This window comes from Ovis canadensis, chromosome 17 (assembly GCF_042477335.2).
Source record: "Ovis canadensis isolate MfBH-ARS-UI-01 breed Bighorn chromosome 17, ARS-UI_OviCan_v2, whole genome shotgun sequence".
NCBI lineage: Eukaryota > Metazoa > Chordata > Mammalia > Artiodactyla > Bovidae > Ovis > Ovis canadensis.
In genome coordinates this window covers 50,496,288-50,520,414 of record NC_091261.1, presented here as the reverse complement: position 1 = coordinate 50,520,414, position 24,127 = coordinate 50,496,288, and the positions used below count along the sequence as shown (strand labels likewise).

General features: G+C 41.1%; 1 protein-coding gene across 2 annotated transcripts in view; it reads right to left on the bottom strand.

The window, feature by feature from the left end:
* SPMIP2 (sperm microtubule inner protein 2) overlaps positions 1-23,902 on the bottom strand; it is a 136,143-nt gene extending 112,241 nt beyond the window's left edge. For both annotated transcript variants that reach the window (XR_011445969.1, XM_070289347.1), the window contains exon 1: positions 23,666-23,902. Coding sequence is in view for 1 of the 2 variants with exons in the window: in XM_070289347.1 (XP_070145448.1) it covers positions 23,666-23,785 (120 nt within the window). In the remaining variant the exon portion in view is untranslated. The remainder of the gene's footprint in view (positions 1-23,665) is intronic.
* Positions 23,903-24,127: the final 225 nt, after the last annotated feature.

Here is a 24,127-nt window from a genome sequence, read left to right as displayed (position 1 = left end):
CCGCATTGTGAAAAGAAGGTGGCTACTTAGCTTGTGAATTGAAGTTTGGAAGAGTCTGGAAATCTGTAAAAGAAAGAGATGTAGGTGGTATTGTTTCCTTGCTATAAGCAAAGAATTTACCTGACCTGATTGCCATTAGCATTTATTCACTAATCTTAACATCAGATAGCTTTGTCTGCATGTTTTGACTACTTAGATTCCTAATTATCCCGTTATCATGGCCATAATTGGGCTGAAAGACATATTTCATTCTATATCATCATTTACAGAATGAAATAACGCACACTAACTTGAACTATATAAATGTTCCCATCTTTGAAAAAACTGAGCCTTTAAATTACACTTAGAAACCTTTATATTTAAAAAAACATGCATGTGAGAATAGATACATAGATACGTATAAGTGAGGCTTCCCCAAGTGACTTAGTGGTTAAGGATCCTCCTGCAAGAGACGCGGATTCGATCCCTGGGAAGATCCTCTGGAGGAGGACATGACAACCCACTCTGGTATTCTTGCCTGGAGAATCTCACGGACAGAGGAGTCTGGTGGGCTATAGTCCATGGGGTCTCAAAAAGTTGGACAAAACTGAAGCAACTTAGCATGCATGTATGTGTATAACTGATTCACTTTACTGTACACCTGAAACTATCACAACACTGCAAATCAACTATAATTTTTTAAATTTACATTTAATTAGAGGATAATTGTCTTACAATGTTCTGGTGATTTCTGCTGCACAGCAGCATGAATCAGCTCTATGTATACATATATCCCCTCCCTCTTGAATATTGTTCCCACTGCCCCCAATCCCACCCTTCTAGGTCATCACAGAGGACCGAACTGAGCTCGCTGTGCTATACAGCAGCTTCCCACTAGCCATCTATTTCACACATGATAGTGTATATATATCAATACTACTGTCTCGATCCACCCCATCCTTTCTTTCCCCCTGTGTTCACATGTCTGCATCTTTATTCCTGTCCTACAAATAGGTTCATCAGTACTATTTTTCTAGATTCCATAAATATGTGCGTTAATATACTATATTTGTTTTTCTCTTTCTGACCTATTTCACTCTATATAACAGGTTTTAGTTTCACCTACCTCACTACCACTGACTCAAATTCATTCTTTTTTATGACTAATATTCCACTGTATATATGAACCACAACTTCTGTATTCATTCATCTGTTGATGGACATGGAACATCTAGGTTGCTTCTGTGTCCTGCTGCTGCTGCTACTACTGCTAAGTCACTTCAGTCGTGTCCGACTCTGTGCGACCTCATAGACAGCAGCCCACCAGGCTCCCCCATCCCTGGGATTCTCCAGGCAAGAACACTGGAGTGGGTTGCCATTTCCTTCTCTAATGCGTGAAAGTGAAAAGTGAAAGTGAAGTCGCTCAGTCATGTCCGACTCATAGTGACCCCATGGACTGTAGCCTACCAGGCTTGTAAATAGGGCTGCAGTGAACATTGTTGTTTTTAGTTGATAAGTCATGTCTGACTCTTTCACAACCTCATGGACTGTAGCCCACCAGGCTCCTCTGCCCATGGAATTTCTTCAGGCAAGAATACTGGAGTGGGTTGCCTTATCCATCTCCAAGGGATCTTCCCCACCCAGGGATGGAAACCGTATCTCCTGCATTACAGGCAGATTCTTTACCATTGAGTCACTGCAACAAACATTGGGGTAAAACAAATTTTTTCATTTAAAAGAGTCAAAAAACAGTGGTTGTGAGCTGAGACTTCTGTTCTGACTAGAGGCCAGTTAGACCTCCAGCCTTGGAGGAACTGTGACCTTCCAGGACAGAGGAGGAATAATAGTTCCTGCTGCCTGAGGGATATGTGTGTCCCACAAAATGGGGCTTTCTGCATTCGTAAATTCTTCTGCACATTACATTACAAGAATAAGTGCCCTAACTCTGGAACCGGTTAGTTCAGAGTCCCCTGCAGGGAGGTCTTAGTATTGCTCTTGGAAAGTGGATGTGGCTCCCATTTCCAGGGTCACCAAGTCTCCCTGTTCCTCAGTGGCTCCCCACCCTCCCCCAGTTGTGTGCCGGTGAGCGTTCATCGTTGTCTAGTAAACCTGGGAGGTGCTGCACTCATCCAATCCACTTGGGGTTCCTGGCTCTGCTTCTGGTCCCCCCACCTTCATTCCCAGCCAGGTCCCTTGACCAATAAGAATGAGGCTTGGGAATAAACCCAAGCTCGCCTTTCCTCCTCCAGAAGCTTTCCTCAGGCTCCTAAGTCCTCATCAGGGAAAGTCACTCCTGCTCAGCCCTGGCTTGGAAATGGGGCGCTGGAGCTCCTTGCCAGGTCTGTGCAGTTCAACCCCGGATACAGAACTTCCTCCTCTCAAATGACTGCCTCGCCTGCAATTCTGTAGCTTCCAGAAATTATTTCCTTATTTTAGAAAGTGCTGCCTCAGAGAAATGATTTGACCACTGTAAGTGTTTCGAGGTCACTTTCAGACCACTGCTATTCTTAAAGTGAAAGTGAAATCACTCAGTCGTGTCTGACTCTTTGCGACCCCATAGACTGTAGCCAGCCAGGTTCCACTGTCTGTGGGGATTCTCCAGGCAAGAATACTGGAGTGGTTTGCCATTTCCTTCTCCAGAAGCACCATTATTCTTAAAGGAGTGGGTAATCTTCTACTTGTCTGGGACTCTCCCCTGGGGTGTAATTTTGTTAAAGATGATACCTATGGGTACTTGCCTGGTGGCACAGTGGATAAGAATCCACCTGCCAATGCAGGGGATATGGGTTTGATCCCTGGTCCGGGATGATTCCACATGCCGAGGTGCAACCAAGCCCTCGTACCTAGAGCCTGTACTCCACAACAAGAGAGGCCACTGCAGTGAAAAGCCTGAGCACTGCCATAAAGAGTAGCCCTGGCTCGCCGCACATGGAGAAAGCCTGAGCAAAGTAATGAAGACCCAGCGCAAACAAATATGAATAAGCTAGATAAATGAGTAACTAAAAAAACATGATACCTGTAGTCAAAAGGGCCTTTTAGTAGGAGCTGTGAAAGGTTCCACCTTTTCTGAGATAACTGCTAGCAACTGGGGCTAGTAACTAGCAGGCACTTTTCCCTTATCACCTGCTGAGAAGCACAATTCACTAGCATCTGCCACAGCAGGCTTCCTCCTGCAGAAGTGGGGGAAGAAGGGGAGGGAAGCACGACTCAAGGGAGATAGACAAAGAGAAAGACTTTACACCCAGAACCCCAAGGCGACCTTTTCATCCTTCCTGACCACAAAATGATGGGTCGTTTTCCTAACCAAGATCACAGGAATTCATGCAGTTTAAAGAAGAATTCCAAAATCTGCTATTCTATATTATGCAGCATTGTAAATCAATAATGCTTCAGTAAGATTAACTAATTAATTTTTTTAAAAAACCTGCCATTCTCCCACAACATTGTTGTAATGCAACTTGCTTTCCTTGGTATTATTTAGATCAGGTTTATAGGAAGATACAAAAGGCCAATAGTTAGCAGCTTAAAAATGTATATGTGTGTGAGCTCTAAGTATTAGCATCACAAATAACTTCCTGTTCTGGGCCTTTAGCCAGCAGTTGACTAGTTTATATCACTAGTAATCTGTGATAATAGATTATACGGACAGTGGTCTAAGCGCTCTGTATGCATTGACTCACTTAAAACTCCTAGCAGCCCTATGATACTAATATTGCTGTTTTATAGATGATATAAATGAGGCACAGAGAGATAAACACCTAGTCCAAGGTCACAACAGTGACTAGAGGGGCCAGAAGAGTTCAGGTCCTCGCTGCTCAAGGTGTGGTCCCTTGACTAACAGCTTGGGAGTCTCCTGAGAGCTTAGTAGAAATGCAGGCTCTCAAGCCTGGAATTGGAATCTGCATTTTAACAAGGCTTCCCAGGTGATTCACATGCACACTGAAGTTTAAAACCCATGGGCTTAGATAGTCTTAGATTTTTTTTTCTCTCTGTACTCATTAAAAATTCAATTATAGCTTAAGACTTTAGGAAATAACGTGTACTTGGCTGATTTAGTATAAAAAATAGGATCGTAAGATGATTTTTGAGTCCTCTCCAAGATCTTCTGAAGAAGATAAATAGCATATATTATTTTTTAAGTCCAAAAAGTTATTGAATTCTTATTATATCAGGCATTCTCATTTCATTAAGTCATCATAGAATATGTCATGAAATAGATACTGTGCTGTGTTTAGTCGCTCAGTCGTGATGGACTCTGTGTGACCCCGTGGACTGTAGCCCACCAGGCTCCTCTGTCCATGAGAATTCTCTAGGCAAGAGTAGTGGAGCGGGTTGTCATGTCCTCCTCCAGGGGATCTTCCCAACCCAGGAATAGAACTCAGGTTTCCCTCATTGCAGGCAGATTTTTACTGTCTGAGCCACCAGAGAAGCCCAAGAATACTGGAGTGGGTAGCCTATCCCTTCTCCAGGGGACGTCCTGACCTGAAATAGTTACTACTAGCCTCAAATTACAGATGAGAAGACTGTGGCTGAAGGGTTAAGAAGAAAAGACAATGTAAGGACTGTGAGAGAGAATTTGCAAATAATACAACCAACAGTATACAAACTGTTCACATAGCTCAATTTCAAAAAATAAAATCAAGAACCCACTCAAAGAATGGACAGAAAACCTAAATAGACATTTCCCTAAAGAAGATACACAGATGGCCAACAAGCATATGAACAGATGCTCAACATCACTAATTATTCAGTTCAGTTCAGTTCAGTTGCTCAGTCGTGTCCGACTCTTTGCGACCCCATGATTTGCAGCACACCAGGCCTCCCTGTCCATCACCAACTCCCGGAGTTCACTCAAACACACGTCCATCGAGTCGGTGATGCCATCCAGCCATCTCATCCTCTGTCGTCCCCTTCTCCTCCTGCCCCCAATCCCTCCCAGAATCAGAGTCTTTTCCAATGAGTCAACTCTTCGCATGAGGTGGCCAAAGTACTGGAGTTTCAGCTTCAGCATCATTCCTTCCAAAGAAATCCCAGGACTGATCTCCTTCAGAACGGACTGGTTGGATCTCCTTACAGTCCAAGGGAGTCTCAAGAGTCTTCTCCAACACCACAGTTCAAAAGCATCAGTTTTGCAAATCAAATCTATGGCTATCAGCAAAATATCTACAACAATAAAAGCTGATGAAAGTGTGGAGAGAAGGGCACCCTCCTACACTGTTGGAGGGAATGTAAATCAGTACAGCCACTATGGAGAACAGTATGGAGTTTCCTTAAAAAACTAAAAATAGAGCTACCATATGATCCAGCAATACCACTACTGGGAATATGTCTGGAAAAGATGGACCTCTAATTCAAAAAGTGCTTGCACCCCAGTGCTCATTGCAGCACTATTGACAATAGCCAAGACATGGAAACATCCTAAATGTCCATCAATAGAGGAATAGACAAAGAAGACGCAGTACATATTTACAATGAAATACTACTCTGCCATAAGAAGAATGAAATAATGCCATTTGCAGCAACATGGATGGATCTAGAGATTACTGCACTAAGTGAAGCAAGTCAAAGGCAAATTATATGATATCACTTATATGTGAAATCTAAAAATAATTATACAAATGACGTTATTTACAAAATAGACTCACCGATGTAGAAAGCAAACACGGTTACCAAAGGTGAGAGGAGCCAGGGAAGGGATAAATTAGGAGCTTAGGGTTAACATATATACACGCCTATATGTAAAATAGGCTTCCCTGGTGCCTCAGTGGTAAAGAATCCACCTGCCAATGCAGGAGACATGGGTTCGATCCCTGGGTTGAGAAGATACCCAGGAGAAGGAAATGGGAACCTATTCCAGTATTCTTTCCCGGGAAATCCCATGGACGGAGGAGCCTGGCAGGCTACAGTCCATGGGGCTGTAAAAGTCAGACACAGCTTAGCGACTAAACAGCAACATATGTAAAATAGATAACCAATAATGACCTACTGTATGGCTCAGCGAGCTATACTCAATATTCTGTAATAACCTATTTGAGAAAAGAATCTGAAAAGGAATATATATGTAATGTGTAACTCAGTCACTTTGCTGTACAACTGAAACTAACACACCATTGTAAATCAATTATACTCCAATAAAAAGAACGAAAGAAAAAGGGTTAGGAGGAGCTAGGACATGGCAGCTCCACTGACAGCTCTGCTTCATGAATCGAGGTCCTCACATTGATTTCCTCGCAGGTGGCACAGTGAACCATCCGCTAACCTTTGACAAAATGGTTACTTTTTTCAAACCCTGTCTCCAAAACACAAAACATTTTTTACTTAATCCTGAGCACATTTCTCCATCATTTAAGACAGTGATATTAATGTAACCTAACAGAGTATCCATCTTGGAAAATTAAATCAAAGCCCAGAAAAGCAAATCATCTCTTTTCCTTTAGTTGATACCATAAAGTTGTATATTGTCTAAAAAGCAAAACAAAAACTAGAGTATGAGACAAAGCTCATGCTTAGAAGTCTTCTTCTAAGGGCTTCGTTTAGATGCTTTTCAGAGTCATGCCAGCAACTGGTTTTTTTTTTTTTTTCTGGAAGTCACACTGGTGATGATTCACCCGGCCAGTTATTTAAGGTAGAATTTATTTGAAACTGCTGTCACTTGTAGATAAATTTTGATTCAGGCAAATTACATGCTACAATTACAGAATAAAATGCAGATTAGCCAACAAAATGTGTCAGGCCCATTAAAATGTGTAAGCTTTATCATGAATTAGTTTTTTACAAGGTGACATGTTTGCTTCCTGAATTACAATGATGAGACTCAAGCTGAATTTCCAGGAGGACTGTTTGGTTCTTTCTTCTAATAGGAAACCACTGGCACTTTTATATGAAGTCATTTTCTATTTTTAAAACAACTGCATTTGAGACATAACTATGAGTGTGACAGTTTCACAGGGCAAAAAGCGAGATGAGTAAATGGGTCTGAAACCCAGGCTAATGGAGTGAGCTTTTCAAAATCACATACACATTTATGTACTTCTCTCACCACTTATAGCTTCATTCATCATAATGTTTTTTGGCCATTTCCTAGAGAGTATTTCCAATTCTAATAGATTTCTAACAAAAGCCTCATTGTGGAATTCTGCAATATTCCTGGTTTATGTGTACAGATTTTCTAGTAGATCTCTGATGGCTGAATAAATACATTAATATATTTACTTAGTAATCTGGATAACTTGGGCTTCCCAGGTGGCTCAGTGGTAAAGAATCCACCTGCCAATTCAGGAGATGCAAGAGACATGGGTTCGACCCCTGGGTCAGGAAGATCCCTTGGAGAAGGGAATGGCAACCCAATCCAGTATTCTTGCCTGGGAAATTCCACAAATGGAGGAGCCTGGCAGGCTACAGTCCATGGGATCACAAAGAGTCAGACACAACTAGCATGCACGCACCCGCCTGGATATAATGTACATCATTCACCATATAAACAAGAAGCAGGCCTAGGCTGTAATCCTTCTGATCAAGACTATGTGACCTTCAGCAGGTCACTCAGTACTCTGAACCTCAGTATTCTCATCTGAAAAATGATAGGTTAAATTAATTATCTTTTATGGGGCCTTTTTAATTTAATATTCCATAGGAATTATTCCATCAGTCTCTCAATTTGGACCAAGTAGAAATTTATTTTAAAAATCTTAATAAAAAATGTACCTTTTAAAATGTAATTTTATAACTTTAAAGCAGCATGGAACCTGGAATTGAGTAAACAAATAGTATCATTTGTTTGCAAACAGATGTAAAAATACATAACCAAGCTCTAAGATACTTTAAAATCACTTCAGAATTTTATTTATGATATTAGTTTTCATAGTAAGGAGATTTTAATGCCTAAATATCACTATCTATAAAATCTCTTCACTGCGTAATAAAACTTAGCAAATTGATAATAAAACTTACATGAAAGAAAAAGCCGGCAAATAAAATGTTTCAAATATACAGACAAGAAAAGTACCCCCCCCCACCAAATTAAACTCACGTTTATCAAAAACATATGGATTCTAAACATTGAAACAATGTTTGACTTTGGGGGAATTGGTTGGGAAATGATATAAAGGAACATTTTAGGATGGCAAAAATATTCATGTTCTTAATCTAAAAAGTAAGTGCATTGGTGTGTTCACTTTGTAAAATGTTATCTAGCTGGACACTAGGTGAATATATTTACTCAAGCATATGTTTCATATCAACTTTTTTAAAAGTTTTAAAAGTTGGACCTACTGACACTTTTTTCCACAAGAATCTTTATCCCTTTATTAGTTGTAGAATAAATAAAATCTAAGATCCATCCATCATATAGGAGGCAATTTATTCTCTAATTATGCCAGTCCAGAGAAAGGAGTAGGAAACAAAACTTTAAAAAGCACAGGGAGTAGTTTGTGAAGCATCCCATGAGGTAATGGTCCTCCATCCCCACCTTGTCTACTTGGTTCCTCAAGGCCTTTGGAATTGGGTTTCTGTCTCCTTTTCATGTCACGCTACATTCCCAGGACATCTGTGGTGAATATTTAGATTAAATAGGAAAATGGGACAACGTATGATGTTCTACCACACAATTGCACTCATCTCACACGCCAGTAAAGTATTGCTCAAAATTATCCAAGCCAGGCTTCCACAATATGTGAACTGTGAACTTCCAGAGGTTCAAGCTGGTTTTAGAAAAGGCAGAAGAACCAGAGATCAAACTGCCAACATCCACTGGATCATTGAAAAAGCAAGAGAATTCCAGAAATAGATGGGGTTTTTTTTTCCCCCAGAAAAACATCTATTTCTGCTTTATGGACTATGCTAAAGCCTTTGACTGTGTGGATCACAATAAACTGTGGAAAATTCTGAAAGAGATGGGAATACCAGACCACCTGGCCTGTCTCTTGAGAAACCTATATGCAGGTCAGGAAGCAACAGTTAGAGCTGGACATGGAACAACAGACTGGTTCCAAACAGGAAAAGGAGTACATTAAGGCTGTATATTGTCACCCTGTTTATTTAACTTATATGCAGAGTACATCATGAGAAACGCTGGGCTGGATGAAGCACAAGCTGGAATCAAGATTGCTGGGAGAAATATCAATAACCTCAGATATGCAGATGACACCACCCTTATGGCAGAAAGTGAAGAGGAGCTAAAGAGCCTCTTGATGAAATGAAAGAGGAGAGTGAAAAGGTTGACTTAAAGCTCAACATTCAGAAAACTAAGATCATGGCATATGGTCCCGTCACTTCTTGGGAAATAGACGGGGAAACAATAGAAACGGTGTCAGACTTTATTTTGGGGGGCTCCAAAATCACTGCAGATGGTGATTGCAGACATGAAATTAAAAGATGCTTACTCCTTGGAAGGAAAGTTATGACCAACCTAGACAGCATATTGAAAAGCAGAGACGTTACTTTGCCAACAAAGGTCTGTCTAGTCAAGGCTATGGTTTTTCCTGTGGTCATGTATGGATGTGAAAGTTGGACTGTGAAGAAATCTGAGCACCGAAGAATTGATGCTTTTGAACTGTGGTGTTGGAGAAGACTCTTGAGAGTCCCTTGGACTGCAAGGAGATCCAACCAGTCCATTCTAAAGGAGATCGGTCCTAGGTGTTCTTTGGAAGGAATGAGGCTAAAGCTGAAACTCCAGTCCTTTGGCCACCTCATGCGAAGAGTTGACTCATTGGAAAAGACTCTGATTCTGGAAGGGATTGGGGGCAGGAGGAGAAGGGGACGACAGAGGATGAGATGGCTGGATGGCATCACCGACTGGATGGACGTGAGTCTGAGTGAACTCCGGGAGTTGGTGATGGACAGGGAGCCCTGGCGTGCTGCCATTCATGGGGTCACAAAGAGTCGGACACGACTCAGCGACTGAACTGAACTGATGTTCTAACAAGAACAACAGATAATACGTATCTGGAAGACATAAAAAACATCTTATTCACATTCATTTTTGTATCCTCCGAAGCTCATGGCCAACTTTTCAGTATTCAATAAGGATTCAATTTCTATTTGTTACATTCAATTTCAAATATATATGATAAAAATTTAGAATCAAAAATATTTTTTAAAGGGAAAAATATTAAAATTGGGCAGAAAAATAAAATGTAATGAATCAGCAAATTAGTTTGTTAGTGGCAGTACACTGAGTAAATACACATGAATCATCTCGCAGAATAATGGAGTCTCACTAGAGATGAAAGAGATTGAAATTTAAACAGTTATAGCTATTAATAAGTATGAAGTGTTACACTTACAGCAGAAAGGGAAAATTTGATTTTAAAATTAAATTGAAAGTGAAAGTGTTAGTCATGTAGCCGTGTCTGCCTTTTTGCCACCGCATGGACTGTAGCCTGCAGGGCTCCTCTGTTCAGGGAATTCACTCCCTTCTTCATGTGATCTTCCCGACCCAGGGATCAAACCTGGGTCACCTGCATTGCAGGCAGATTCTTTACCAGCTGAGCCATTAGAGAAGCCCCAAAATTAAATTAGGCTTTAGTAAAAACTCCATAAAACTCTTAAAAGTGCTCTGAAATCATCTTCAAAATTTCTGCAAAACTTCTCAGCTATTTCCTCATCCTCTGATAATCCACTTAGTTTTTCCTCACATACCAGCATTCAGCATAAATTTTAAAATGATTTCTCATGATATTTGATTGCTTTTTCATTAATTATTAATAGTGACAAAATATTTTCCATGTTTTTATTGCAATTATACAATATTTGATGTATAGTACGCAGCACATCAACTTTTTATTTGCCTAACCAGAGTTCATATCCCCTTACACCAATATCTTTACAAGAACATGAGCTTCTCATTGAGATCAGTTCCAAATTCTGAAAGAAGAGAACTAAGTCCCAACAACTTAGAAAGGTCCTAAGTGACGGGTCTAGGAGAAATTGAAAGTGTAACGTCTGATCTGCATATGATATGTTGACCACAGCAGCATTCAAGCAACAAGCTTGCCCAAAGAGTTGGACCTCAAGAGCCAGATTCCAATTTTGGAAAACACAGAGGAGAGAGGAACACATTAAATGACATGATACCAGGCAAATTCAGAATGTTGGGTATTTCTGCTGGATGACCCACCCGGTCTCTGCAATAAGAAAAGAAAGAAGACTATACCAGCTTATTGTTGCTGTTGTTCAGTTGCCAAGTCACGTCTGACTCTGCAACCCCATGAACTGCAGCACACCCAGGCCTCTCTGTCCTTCACCTTCTCCCAGAGTTCACCCAAGTTCATGTCCATTGAATTGGTGATGCCATCAAACCATCTCATCCTTGGCTGCCCTCTTCTCCTTTTGCCTTCAATCTTTCCCAGCATCAGGGTATTTTCCAATGAACTGGCTCTTCAAATTAGGTGGCCAAAGTACTGGAGCTTCAGTTTCAGTATCAGTCCTTCCAATGAATGAGTATTCAGGGTTGATTTCCCTTAGGATGGACTGGTTTGATTTGCTTGCTATTCAAAGAACTCTCAAGACTCTTATCCAGCATCACAGTTTGAAAACATCAATTCTTCAGCATTCAGCCTTCTTTATGGCCCAACTCTCACATCCATACACAACTATGGAAAGACCATAGCTTTGACTATATGGACCTGTCTTTGTTTTTCAATATGCTATCTAGGTTTGTCATAGCCTTTCTTCCAAAAAGCAACCATCTTTTAATTTCATGGCTGCAGTCACCATCCACAGTGATTTTGGAGCCCAAGAAGAGAAAGTCTGTCACTGCTTCCACCTGTACCAGCTTATAGGACATCAAAGGAGAGAACACAACCAAATGCAATGTGTGGACCTAATTCGGATCCATATTTTTGCAATCAACTGTAAAAATGCATTTTAGAGGCAATGAGGGAAATATTACCATGGACTAGTTATTACATATTGTCAGAGGATAGTTTTATATTTTGCTAGATGTGATAATGACAATGTAGCTGTGTAAGAATATGTTCATTTGATGGGTGGGGGGTGATGCACAGTGAAATATGTGGGGCTTTCCATGTGGCTTCAGTTCAGTTCAGTTCAGTTCAGTCGCTCAGTCATGTCTGACTCTTTGCAACCCCATGAATCGCAGCACGCCAAGCCTCCCTGTCCATCACCAACTCCCAGAGTTCACTCAGACCAGCATTCATCGAGTCAGTGATGCCATCCAGCCATCTCATCCTCTGTCGTCCCCGTCTCCTCCTGCCCCTAATCCCTCTCAGCATCAAAGTCTTTTCCAGTGAGTCAACTCTTCGCATGAGGTGGCCAAAGGACTGGAGTTTCAGCTTTAGCATCATTCCTTCCAAAGACATCCCAGGGTTGATCTCCTTCAGAATGGACTGGTGTAAAGAATCCCCCTGCCAGTGCAGGAGAGATAGGAGACTCAGGTTCTATCCCTGGGTCAGGAAGATCCCCTGGAGAAGGAAATGGCCACTCACTCCAGTATTCTTGCCTGGAAAATCCCATAGACAGAGAAGCCTGTCCATGGGGTCTCAAAGAGTCAGACACGACTGAGCAACTTAGCATGCATGCTTGTGAAATATGTAGGGTATAATAGAATATCTGAATATCTGAAATTCACTTTTAAATATTTTAGCAAATGAAAAAGAAAAAAAACTATGTGATCAAATGTGGGAAGTTTTTGATAAATTGTTGAATATGAATGACAGTAAGTGGGATATGTTTTAAAATATTCATAACAAAAATTTTTAATGTTATAGTAAAAAGATTGATATATAACTCCCCATTATCAAAAATAAATAACAGTGACTTTAAAAACTATTTGCAGACTTTAAATACAAATATATTGTTCATAGTCTTTTAGACACTCCTCTGAAGTCTCTGGCCTCAATAAGTTTGTATCTTTCACCACCTAATTCCACTCACTGTAAATATATCATGAGAAAATAACAGAGAAGGAAAAACAGCCAAAAGTATTCATACAGCTTTAACTGTAACAGAAGAAATTTGGAATTTAAATATAAAATATAGGAGAACATGAAGTGAATTATTATGCATCAACCTAATGTGAAACCTGAAGCCTATCAAAAGTGATAAGAATTTGAGCTATGTAAACAGGCAATGGCACCCCACTCCAGTACTCTTGCCTGGAAAATCCCTTGGATGGAGGAGCCTGGTGGGCTGCAGTCCATAGGGTCGCTAAGAGTCGGACAGGACTGAGCGACTTCACTTTCAATTTTCACTTTCATGCATTGGAGAAGGAAATGGCAACCCACTCCAGTGTTCTTGCCTGGAGAATCCCAGGTACAGGGGAGCCTGGCAGGCTGCTGTCTATGGGGTCCCACAGAATCAGACACGACTGAAGTGACTTAGCAGCAGCAGCAAACACATGAAACCAAGTACACACTGACACAGTTTATAAGAAATTTTAAGGATCATTAAAACTCTTTCATGGTTGCAAGTGACAGAAAAGCCAACCTAGGCTGGCTTAAGGAGAAAAGGAAATCAATTGGCTGATGGAAATGAAAAGTTTAAAAGACAAGAAAATCACTGTGAAATCAATGATAGACAAATGAAAACACAAAATAGGAAAAAATTTTAGAAGAAAACAAGGGCAAAAATCTAGGAGACTCTGGATTTGGTGATGGATTTTTAGATACAATATTAAAAGCATAATGAAAGAAAAATCGATTATTAAAACTAAATTAGTAAATGTTAAATATTAAAGTGGTTTATTAAACTAAATATTAAAGTTGTTTATTAAAACTAAAACTTGTGCTCTGCTCTATCAAAGACTACGATAAGAAAATGAAAAGACAAGCCACAGACCAGGAGAAAATATTTGCAGAACATTTTTCTGATAAAAGACTTGTCTCTAAAATACATGTAGAACTGTTAAAACTCAACAATAAGAAAATAAACAATTATTTTATAATAGGCAAACATTATGAACAGACATCACATCAAAGAAAATATTCAGATGGCAAATAAGTGTATGGTCATTGGCCATTACGGAATCATGAATTAAAACAGCAATGAGACATAACTATATCTGGTAAGAATGGCTAAAGGTGAGAACAGAAAGACCACCAAATGCTGACATGGGTGCAAAGTAACAGGGACTCTCACTGAACTGCAAGCGAGACCGCAAAATGGTACAGCTGCTATGCAAGACAATTTGGCAGTTTCTTTTCTGATCTTTTGTTGTTGTTGGAGTATAGTTGCTTTACAATGTTGGGCTTCCCTGGTGGCTCAGAGGGTAAAGCATCTGCCTGCAGTGCAGGAGACCTGGGTTCGAGCCCTGGGTCAGGAAGATCCCCTGGAGAAGGAAATGGCAACCCACTCCAGTACTCTCGCCTGGAAAATCCCATGGACAGAGAAGCCTGGTAGACTACAGTTCACGGGATCTCAAAGAGTCGGACACGACTGAGCGGCTTCACTTCACAATGTTGTGTTGGTTTCTGCTGTACCACGAAGTGACTCGGCTATATGTATACAGATATCCCCTCCCTCTTAACCCTCCCTCCCACTCACACCCACCCCACCTCTCTAGGTCATCGCAGAGCACAGAGCTGAGCTCCTTGTGCTACGCAGCAGCTTCCCACTAGTTAGTTATTTTCTTTACACGTGGTAGTGTATATATGTCAAGCCTTCTTTCCCAGTTCGTCTCACTCTCCCCTTCCTGCCCTGTGTCTACACATCTGTCCTCTATGCGTGCATCTCTATTCCTTCCCTGCAAACAGCTCATCTATACCATCTTTCTAGATTCCACTCATATGCATTAAGATAAGATATTTGTTTTTCTCTTTCTGACTTATTTCAACTTGGCAGTTTCTTACAAAACTAAACAGAGACTTACCATATGATTCAGCAATCACATTGCTGAGTATGTACCAAATTGATTTGAAAACACATCTATGCAAAAGTCTCATAGAAGTTTTTTTTTTTTTCCTCAGAATTGCCAAGATGATTAGGTAAACAAATTGTAACACAACTCTACAATGGAAGGCTATTCAGCGATAAAAATAAGTGAACACTCCAGCCATGAAAAGACATGGAGGAAATTTCAATGCACATTGACAAGAGAATGAAGCCAATCTGAAAAGGCTACCCACTCTATGACTCCAGCTCTATGATACCCAGAGGAAAAGGCAAAACTTTAGAGAGAGAAAAAGGATCAGTGGTTGCCAGGAACTCAGTGAGGGAAGAGGGGGGATGTGTAGGTGAAGCACAGGGACGTTTAAAGGGTTGAAAAGTACTGTCATGGTGGGTATGTGACCTTACAAAGCTGTCAAAACCTGAAGACTTACAGCACAGAGAGCAACCTTGGAGCAATCTTAAAAATCATTTAGGAGTCTGGGGGATTTTAGAATAGAATTCAGACAGTGACAGGAGAATAACCGTGTTACAAATATATAAACCAGTCTCACTGGAGGGAGTGGGTGAAAGGAGCTCACCTTTGGTAACTTCGACCTTAAGCAACTTTGGAAATGAGCAGAGCCCTAAGCCCAAAGGCAAAACGAAGGTAAGGAAGCATTGTACTCTAGCTGACAAAGTTTCTTCTCCTGAAGTACTGGTTAGCATTTCTGATACTTATATACACATATATAGGGCTTCTCTAGTGGTTTAGATGGTAAAGAATCTGCCTGCAATGAGGGAGACCTGGTGGGAATTAAGCAGTTAAATAAATGGATGGCAAAGAGCGGGAGCCAAGCTTCTCATGATTGCAGTGAGAATTTACAGATAAGCAAGGGATATGCTTAAAAATAGGCTTGTGATTTTAAAACATAAAGGAAATAAGATAAAATGTGACATTTCTTGCAGAAATCACAATTAGTCATATTCTATTTAACTACCTTTAAAAAACTGAAGTATTGTTTATTTACAATGTTTCATTAGTTTGAGGTACACAGCGAAGTGATTTGATTATACATATATATAATTCCACACAGACATACCATCCAAATCATTTAAAGCAAGCTGAAGGAACAAAATGCGTGCCGACATTTTACTAAGCTTACATCTTGCTCAAATTTTTATCAATCAAATATGCCAAGTTTCTAAAAATACAAGAAACTTAAATCAGTAATAATGAAAATATGATCATTACTATAATTTGTATTAATATCAAAGCAGCCCCAGTTACACAAACATAAACTGTATGATATGAAAAAATTCCTAAATTAGTGAGAACAGGATCACAAATCTTCTCAAGGCAAGTCAGCCTAGGTTGAGTGCATAATAAGAGCAGCAGAATCATGTAGAATAAGTGTGTGTGGTTCTTTCATTCTCGAGTCCATCGTCATTTGAGTATCATATAGGTGAGCGATTAAGGAAGCTTCAGTCTCCTTGTGAAAGATGCAGAAAAGCCCTTTACCTGTGAACACCATCCGCTTTCCCACCGTGGCTGATACTGGTTCTCGAAATGTTACACACGCCATGGCCAAGGGTGTAGCTGTGCTACTGGATTTTCTTCCTCAGACCAGTTTATCTGTACCAGAAAGAGCCAAAGACTCTGCTGTCTCTCCTTTCCCTGTCTGCGACCTCAACTAGGTGGTTGCTAAGGACTCATTATGACAGGAAGGCAGAGTGTTCCCTCTAACACTGGTCAGTATTCCAGCCTCCAGGAACAGACAGACACAGCCGCAGCATCCCCAGGAATGGTGCCCAATCATCTCTTTCCCTTATCTGTCAACATCAAGTCAAGAACAGACCTGTTTGGATACTAGAAATCATGCAGCCTTACGGTACCCATGACCTGGCAGACTCAATCAACACCATCTTTCAACATAGTCCCAAAAAATGTTGTGCAGGAGGATGTTATCACAAAACCAAACAAACAAACAAAAAATCACAAACTCTTGGTTAAAAGCTTTTGAGGAAACCCGGCTAGATAAAATACAAATAAAAATTGTATTAATAAATGAATAAGATAATTGCTTATGTATTTCCCCCACATTTCAGTACTTCTTTAAACATAATCTGTGCCCCAGTCACATAGTCTAGTTTTGGTTCCCATCATGTGAGATGTTCTTTCGTTCTTCTGAGCCTTTACTCATTCATCTGTTCTTCCTGTAACATTCCTTTGGGAATATTTGTTGTCCTCTGAGAGGTGGAGCCCACGTCTCCTCTCCCAGGAGGAGGTCTGCAGACCCAGCTGACCACTGGCTCTTTCACGCCCCTTTAACTTCTATGGCAACTTTTTTATACCTACCTGTTAAATTCCTTCCACTTTGTTTCATTTGTCTATTTTCTCTGCTTCCTACTAGAAGCCAACTCCCAGTTCAGGGGAAAAGCATCTTTATTCATATTTCAATTTCCAGAGACTACGATACAATAGATACTCAAGAAATGTTTGTGGAATGAATAAATCAACAGCTAATTCCAGCCTTCCTGGAAATATAACATTGACCATTTGATAATCCATGGAACATAAACTCTAATTGCAATTTTGAATTCAATCTTAAATATACAGCATGTATTCTCTACTGAAAATGTGATGCCTTTTGTCTGTTGAGAGAAATTACACTAAGAACACTCTATGTTAACTATAGAGAGGGTGGCTAGCCGGCTAGCAAAGGGATGTGCCCCCAGGTCTCCCTTCAAGTGTATGCTTCAGGGCTTCCCTCGTGGCTCAGTGGTAAAGAATCTGCCTGCCAATGTAGGAGACACGGGTTCGATCCCTAATCTAGGAAGATCCCACCTGCTGCACAGCAGTTAAGGTCATGTGCCACGACTGTTGAGCCAGTGCTCTATAGCCCAGGAGCTGCTGCAACTACTGAAGTCAGTGTAATGAGAACCCACACTCCACAACTAGAGAAAAGCCCACACAGCACTGAAGGGCCAGCACAGCCAAAAGCAAAAAATAAATAAAAATTTTAAAGGGACTGTTCTAGTTGCGGGGAGCTGGTCTCTGTCAGAGGTCAAGCCCTCCCTGGGCAGCATGGTCAGAAGACTCATTGAGGTGAGGGGATGAAGTCATGTTTCCACCTGTCATGGGACCATTTTTCACCCGGTGAGCCAAGGCTTTGTTGAGCCCTTACCACAGTTCAGCTTCTTCCTCTGCCCAATCCCGCTTCAGCTTCTTTCTGTCCACAGGTATAGATCTCAATGGCACCCCACTCCAGTACTCTTGCCTAGAAAATCCCATGGATGGAGGAGCCTGGTAGGCTGCAGTCCATGCTAAGGGTCGGACACAACTGAGCGACTTCCCTTTCACTTTTCACTTTCATGCATTGGAGAAGGAAATGGCAACCCACTCCAGTGTTCTTGCCTGGAGAATCCCAGGGATGGGGAAGCCTGGTGGGCTGCCGTCTGTGGGGTCGCACAGAGTCGGACACAACTGAAGTGACTTAGCATAGCAACGATCTTGCCCACAACCAGCTTCCAAAGAGCATGACCAGAGCATGACCAGACCACACAGATGTGTAACAGGAAAGAACAGACCTGACTCCATATTGGATCTGTTCCTTTAGCTCTAACCCTTGTGCTCCGTTGCATGTACTGTCTTGCTGGCTCTGACCTTTGTGAAAGAATGTTGCCTCTTGCCTAAAATATAGCCCATTCTCAAAGTTCTGATCTTTAAAGGTATAACATTCTTCCATTCATATGGATTAAAAGTTGCAGAACAGAGGATAACATTTGTCTTGTTGGAGGTTTATAGGAACATTGTGACCTGACCTACCTGGATAATTGCAAGAACAAAGGATTCTAGCACCAACAAGTTTGCAACAACCAGTCACAACCTCTCTCCTTTAATATAAAAGTAGCTGAATTCTATCTCAGCTAAGATGGTTCTTTGGGACATGAGTCCACCATCTTCTCCATCTACTGGCTTCCTGAATGAAATCACTATTCCCTGCTCCAGCACCTTGACTCTAGACTCACTGGCCTGCCGTGCAGTGAGCAGGAACATCTTAGTCTCAGCAGCAGACACACATGCACAAGTGTGTTATACAGAGGGCTTTTCATTTTAACCACTCAACCCTTTAACCAGAAGTTATTCTTTTTCTCCAGCACAGGCAAATCACATCAGTCTTTTTTGCTACTAGTCTTTGATCTGTTCAGCATGGCACTCTTAATCTCTGTAGTCTCAGAGGCTTTTCGACTCTTCCTGAGGTTAGCCAGTTCTTGTTACTATAATCGAGGGCTCTCTAACACCAGCTGAAAGCTTTTCTCTGAAAATTCCCTATTTGTGTCCTTGGAACTACCATTTTCCAAGAAAGTCAAGTTTGAAACCTCCTGGGAGAAGGCGATGGCACCCAACTCCAGTATTCTTGCCTGGAAAATCCCATGGACAGAGAAGCCTGGTAGGCTGCAGTCCATGGAGTCGTGAAGAGTCAGACACGACTGAGTGACTTCACTTTCAGTTTTCACTTTCATGCATTGGAGAAGGAAATGGCAACCCACTCCAGTGTTCTTGCCTGGAGAATCCCAGGGACGGGGGAGCCTGGTGGGCTGCCGTCTATGGGGTCACACAGAGTCGGACATGACTAAGTGACTTAGAAGCAGCAGCAGCAGCAGGGGAAGACAGGAGCCCACCCATTCAGGTTTCTCACCATGGTTTTGGATTTTTGTGATGGTGAGAGAGAAGGGAAAGAGGAACCTGAATGAGGAAAAGTAATTCTTTAGTAAAATACACTTTTGTCCAATGACCTCCGGTTAACCTACCCTGGAAATTCAGGCTTCCACTTTACCTTAGAGACTGTTACAAACTTTACAGTCTGTTATGGGCTTAAGGTCAGCAATTCTGATGGCAGAATTTTCTTTCCCTCAGCTTTTTGAGGGAAAGAAAAATAGAGGAGAGAATTAGTTTTTTTCTGGGAGACTATTTCACCAACTCAGTACTTATTTTGGTTCATTTGTTGTATTTTGTTAGCAATTAAGTCACTTTGCTGTACATCAGAAACTAACACAATATTGTAAATCTACTTTACTTCAGTTTAAAAACAAAGAAAAAAATTAGTAAAAAATTTAATAATTAAATGAAATATTTACATGGTTCCAAGACAAAATCCCTAAAATGAAGGATATTTAGAGAAGTCAAGCTAGAGAAGTCTAGCTTGCCATCTACATCTTACCTCTTTTTCCTTAAAGGAAAACTTATAAAAACTAAAAGAAAAAAACAGATTTATAATCATATCCTCCCTTTTCTTAGAAAAAGAGTAGCAAACCAAATGCATGTTTTTCCACCTTCCCTTTATTCAGCTAGACCTCTATTAATGGTTATCTGGGCTGTTTCCAATCTCTTGCTCTTATAAAACGTGTTATAAAGTATGTGCTCAGTTGCTCAAGTCGTGTCTGATTCTTTGCAACCCCATTAACTGTAGCCCACCAGGCTCCTCTGTCCATGGGATTTTCCAGACAAGAATACTAGAGTGGGTTGCCATTTCCTTCTCCATTATAAAGTATGAGTTTGTGCAAACATTTTCTTACATATTTAGCAGTACATCTTTGGGGTAGATTCCTGGAAGTGTGATTCCCAGACCAGAGGGTAAAAGCATATATAAGTTAGCTCGGCATTGCCAAATTTCTCCCCTCATAAGGGCTGAAACATTTTGTTTCCAACCAGCAATGTTTGAGAATTCCTATTTCCATACACTACCCACAGGGTGTTTTATCAAACTTCTGGATTTATGACAGATTAAAAAATGGTCACATTTATGCATTGGAGAAGGAAATGGCAGCCCACTCCAGTGTTCTTGCCTGGAGAATCCCAGGGACGGGGGAGCCTGGTGCACTGCCGTCTATGGGGTCACACAGAGTCGGACACGACTGAAGCGACTTAGCAGCAGCAGCAGCAGCAGCAATAATTGACATTCCTATTTTATCACAAGTCCAAACATCTTTTCCTATGTTTAAGAGCTATTTGCATGGTTTTCTAAAACCCTTCTGGTCATAGCTCTTGTGTGAGTTTTACTATCAGGCATTGGACTTTTTCTACTTGTATAAGAATGAGCTAACATTCCAAAGAAGGACAGTAGACACACCGACAGATACAGAATCACAGGGAAGATGAACACTGATGGTGACAGGAATACATTGAATCCCTAGTTTGTTCCCATAGACACAGGGATAAAGGGGAGCGTCACCTGCTGTTCCTGGAGCAGAGAATGAGGCTCACATCTGAACTGTCTCAAACAAAGATGAGGATCTGGGCAAGGAAAGGAGGCTTGGGGATGGGGTGGGCGGGGAGGGAGTTCCAGACAAAGAAGACAGTTTAAGCAAATGGCCCAGAGAGGAGACACAGCCCACAGAACTGTGCAGGCCACAGAGGGTAACAGGTAAGGAGGAGACTCGACTCTGTACGCAGTGGGGCTCCCCAAAGGTGCAAATGGACAGAGACTGCTCAGTCTTGGGTTTAAACAGAAGATGCTAGGCTGGGTGGAGACTGAGCTTTAGGGAGCAGGAGGCAGGGTTGGAAGCGGTCCAGGCAAGTGTAGGTGAGACAAGGGCAGAAGTGACAGAGCGGGCAGAGAAGGGATGCATTCAGGAAACGTGCTGAGTCAAGGTTGTAAGGAGTCGGGAGGACCCGGGTTCTCCAGCCTCAGTGACGGTGAGTAGTAGGACCACAAAGTAAAATAGAGAAAACAAGAGAAAGAGAGAAAACCAAGGCCAATAAGCAGAGTGATGGTGTAAACTCAGTGTGGACACAACAGGCTAACTGAGCAGCTAAAATGAAGCCCACATTGTCATCAAATGTTCTGACAGCCTCTAAACTCATTACAGGGGATTAAAGACGGTTTCCCACAGCTACCAGATGCACTTCTATTAGAGAAAATCCCTATTGTTTACTAATCAGCAGCAGCCTCCCCTGATGACGCTCAGGGTTTAGTTGGCTATTGTCTTACTTTGCTAATGTAACAGCTACTTGAGAGTTGAAAACTGTTTCATGGTACAGCTGCGATCGCCAGTGCTGAGCCCTGCAAAAACGTCTGGTCCAGCATTTGGCGAGGCATCACAAACTAGAAATTCACTTAATACAGCAATGGAACTTCCCTCCAGATGAATATAGGTCAGAACTTGCTAAAATTACATACTAATGTCAAAATATCCTATTACTAAGTACACTTTGCAAACTGGGGAGCTTTGCCACCCCTGCACCAGCGAATCTTTCTTTATACCACTAAGTGCCAAATATTTTTAGGTCCTTTCCTTACATTCCCGTTTTTAGGCAACAATCTGGGAAACTCACACGAAGGAGTCACACACCTCGCCTCAAATGCCAGCAACCTTCCATGTGTCATTAGCAAGCTGATTTTCTGTAAAAAGAGAATAATTGTGCCTGCTATAGGGCAAAGGGCATAATGTATATACAATGCTTGTTCTGGTACCGAATGTCTAGTATATGTGCAGTAAATATTTGCTGCAGTATTAGTCTCATCACCTCCCACTTACATTGGCCTCTCCCTAGTCTTCCCTTAGAAATACACATGATGAATATACATTTAAAGTGTGACCATCATGGACACTGAGATTATCATATCATGTGAAATAAATCAGACAGAAAAAGACAAATATCGTATGATATCACTTATATGTGGAATCTTAAAAAATGATACAAATGAACTTATTTACAAAGCAGAAACAGACTTATAGACAAAGAAAACAAACCAAAGGGGATAGCAGGGGTGTGGGGGGAGATAAATGAGGAGTTTTGTTGCTGTTGTTCAGCCGCTATGCTGTGTCTGACTCTTTTGTGACCCCATGGACTGTAGCTCATCAGGCTCCTCTGTTCTTGGGATTTCCCAGGCAAGAAATACTGGAATGGGTCTACAGCCATACCACCCTGAACGCACCCAATCTCATTTGATCTTGAAAGCTAAGCAGGGTCGGGCTTGGTTAGTACATAGATGGGAGAAATACTGGAGTGGGTTGCCATTTCCTTCTCCAGGGGATCTTCCCAGCCCAGGGATCCAACCTGTGTCTCCAGTATTGGCTATCAGATTCTTTACCACTAAGCCACCAGGGAAGCCCAAAATTCAGAGTTTAGGATTGCCATATACACAGTATTATATATAAAATAGGTAAGCAGAAAGGACCTACCATATAGCACAGGGAACTCTACTTAGTATCATGTAATAACCTATAATGGAAGAGATTCTGAAAAATAATATATTATGTATATATGCATAACTGAATCACTTTGCTGTTTACTTGAAACTAACAACATTGTAAATTAACTATACTTCAAAAAAATAAATAAATAATGAAAATAAGTAAATAGAACAATAAAGTATGACCACTATAACCTTTCTTTTTATATTTGGGTTTTCTAGGCCAGTTCATGAAAGGGTCTGTATTCTTCCTCCTTTTCTTGCAGTTAGAATTTGGGTAAGTTGACACCAGCAATTCTATTTCCTGCCCCTCCAATCAACCCAACTTCCCATGGTTGTGGTTAATACAATTAGAGATTATAGCACACATGTTTTTTCTATAAAAACATTGTTTAACAAAATTAAAACCACAAAACATTAGAATTGCTATCACCTAACTGTTATAGTCCACATTAAGAAACAATAAATAATTAAACCAGTGCTTTAGCAGCCAAATGGTGATGTCTGACAAATGTGAGAATTGTTATTGTGAAATGGGGCCGTAGTTACTCCTGACACAGAGCCCCTTGGCTTCCACTGGAGCAATCTGATCATGGGAGGGGTCAGCTGAGGCGCCAACCCAAGGCGCAGGGGAGCTGGAAGCAGAACTGGGACAAACTCACCCGCCTGGCCCCCAGTGCAGGATGCTCTTCTCCTTGCTCCGTCTTATACAAGAATCTGCCATCTCGTTCTCGCAGGCATGGTGCAGTGGATGTCAAAGGCCCTTGGAGTTCTGCTCTCATGTTCCTTCTGCCACTAGCTGAATTTTCTGGTGAAGGCTTTTTAGTAAGCAATGAACAAATATCACTAGACACTTCTAAATGTGCCAGATACTATTGGCTGCACAACAATTCTATGACACAAAATGTTTATCCCTGATTTATTAGTGAGGTTGGCAAATTCCAGAAAGTTTGCTGTCAAAGTCTGGTCTCACTGTACCTAACAGAGAATGTGGAGTCCCAAATCTGGTTAATTATTTCTGAGTCAAATAAGTGAAATCTAATTTTGATCTTCAATAAACATATTTGTCTCCTGTGATAAACCATACTGGAAAAGAATAAGAAAAAGAATGTATATACAGGTAT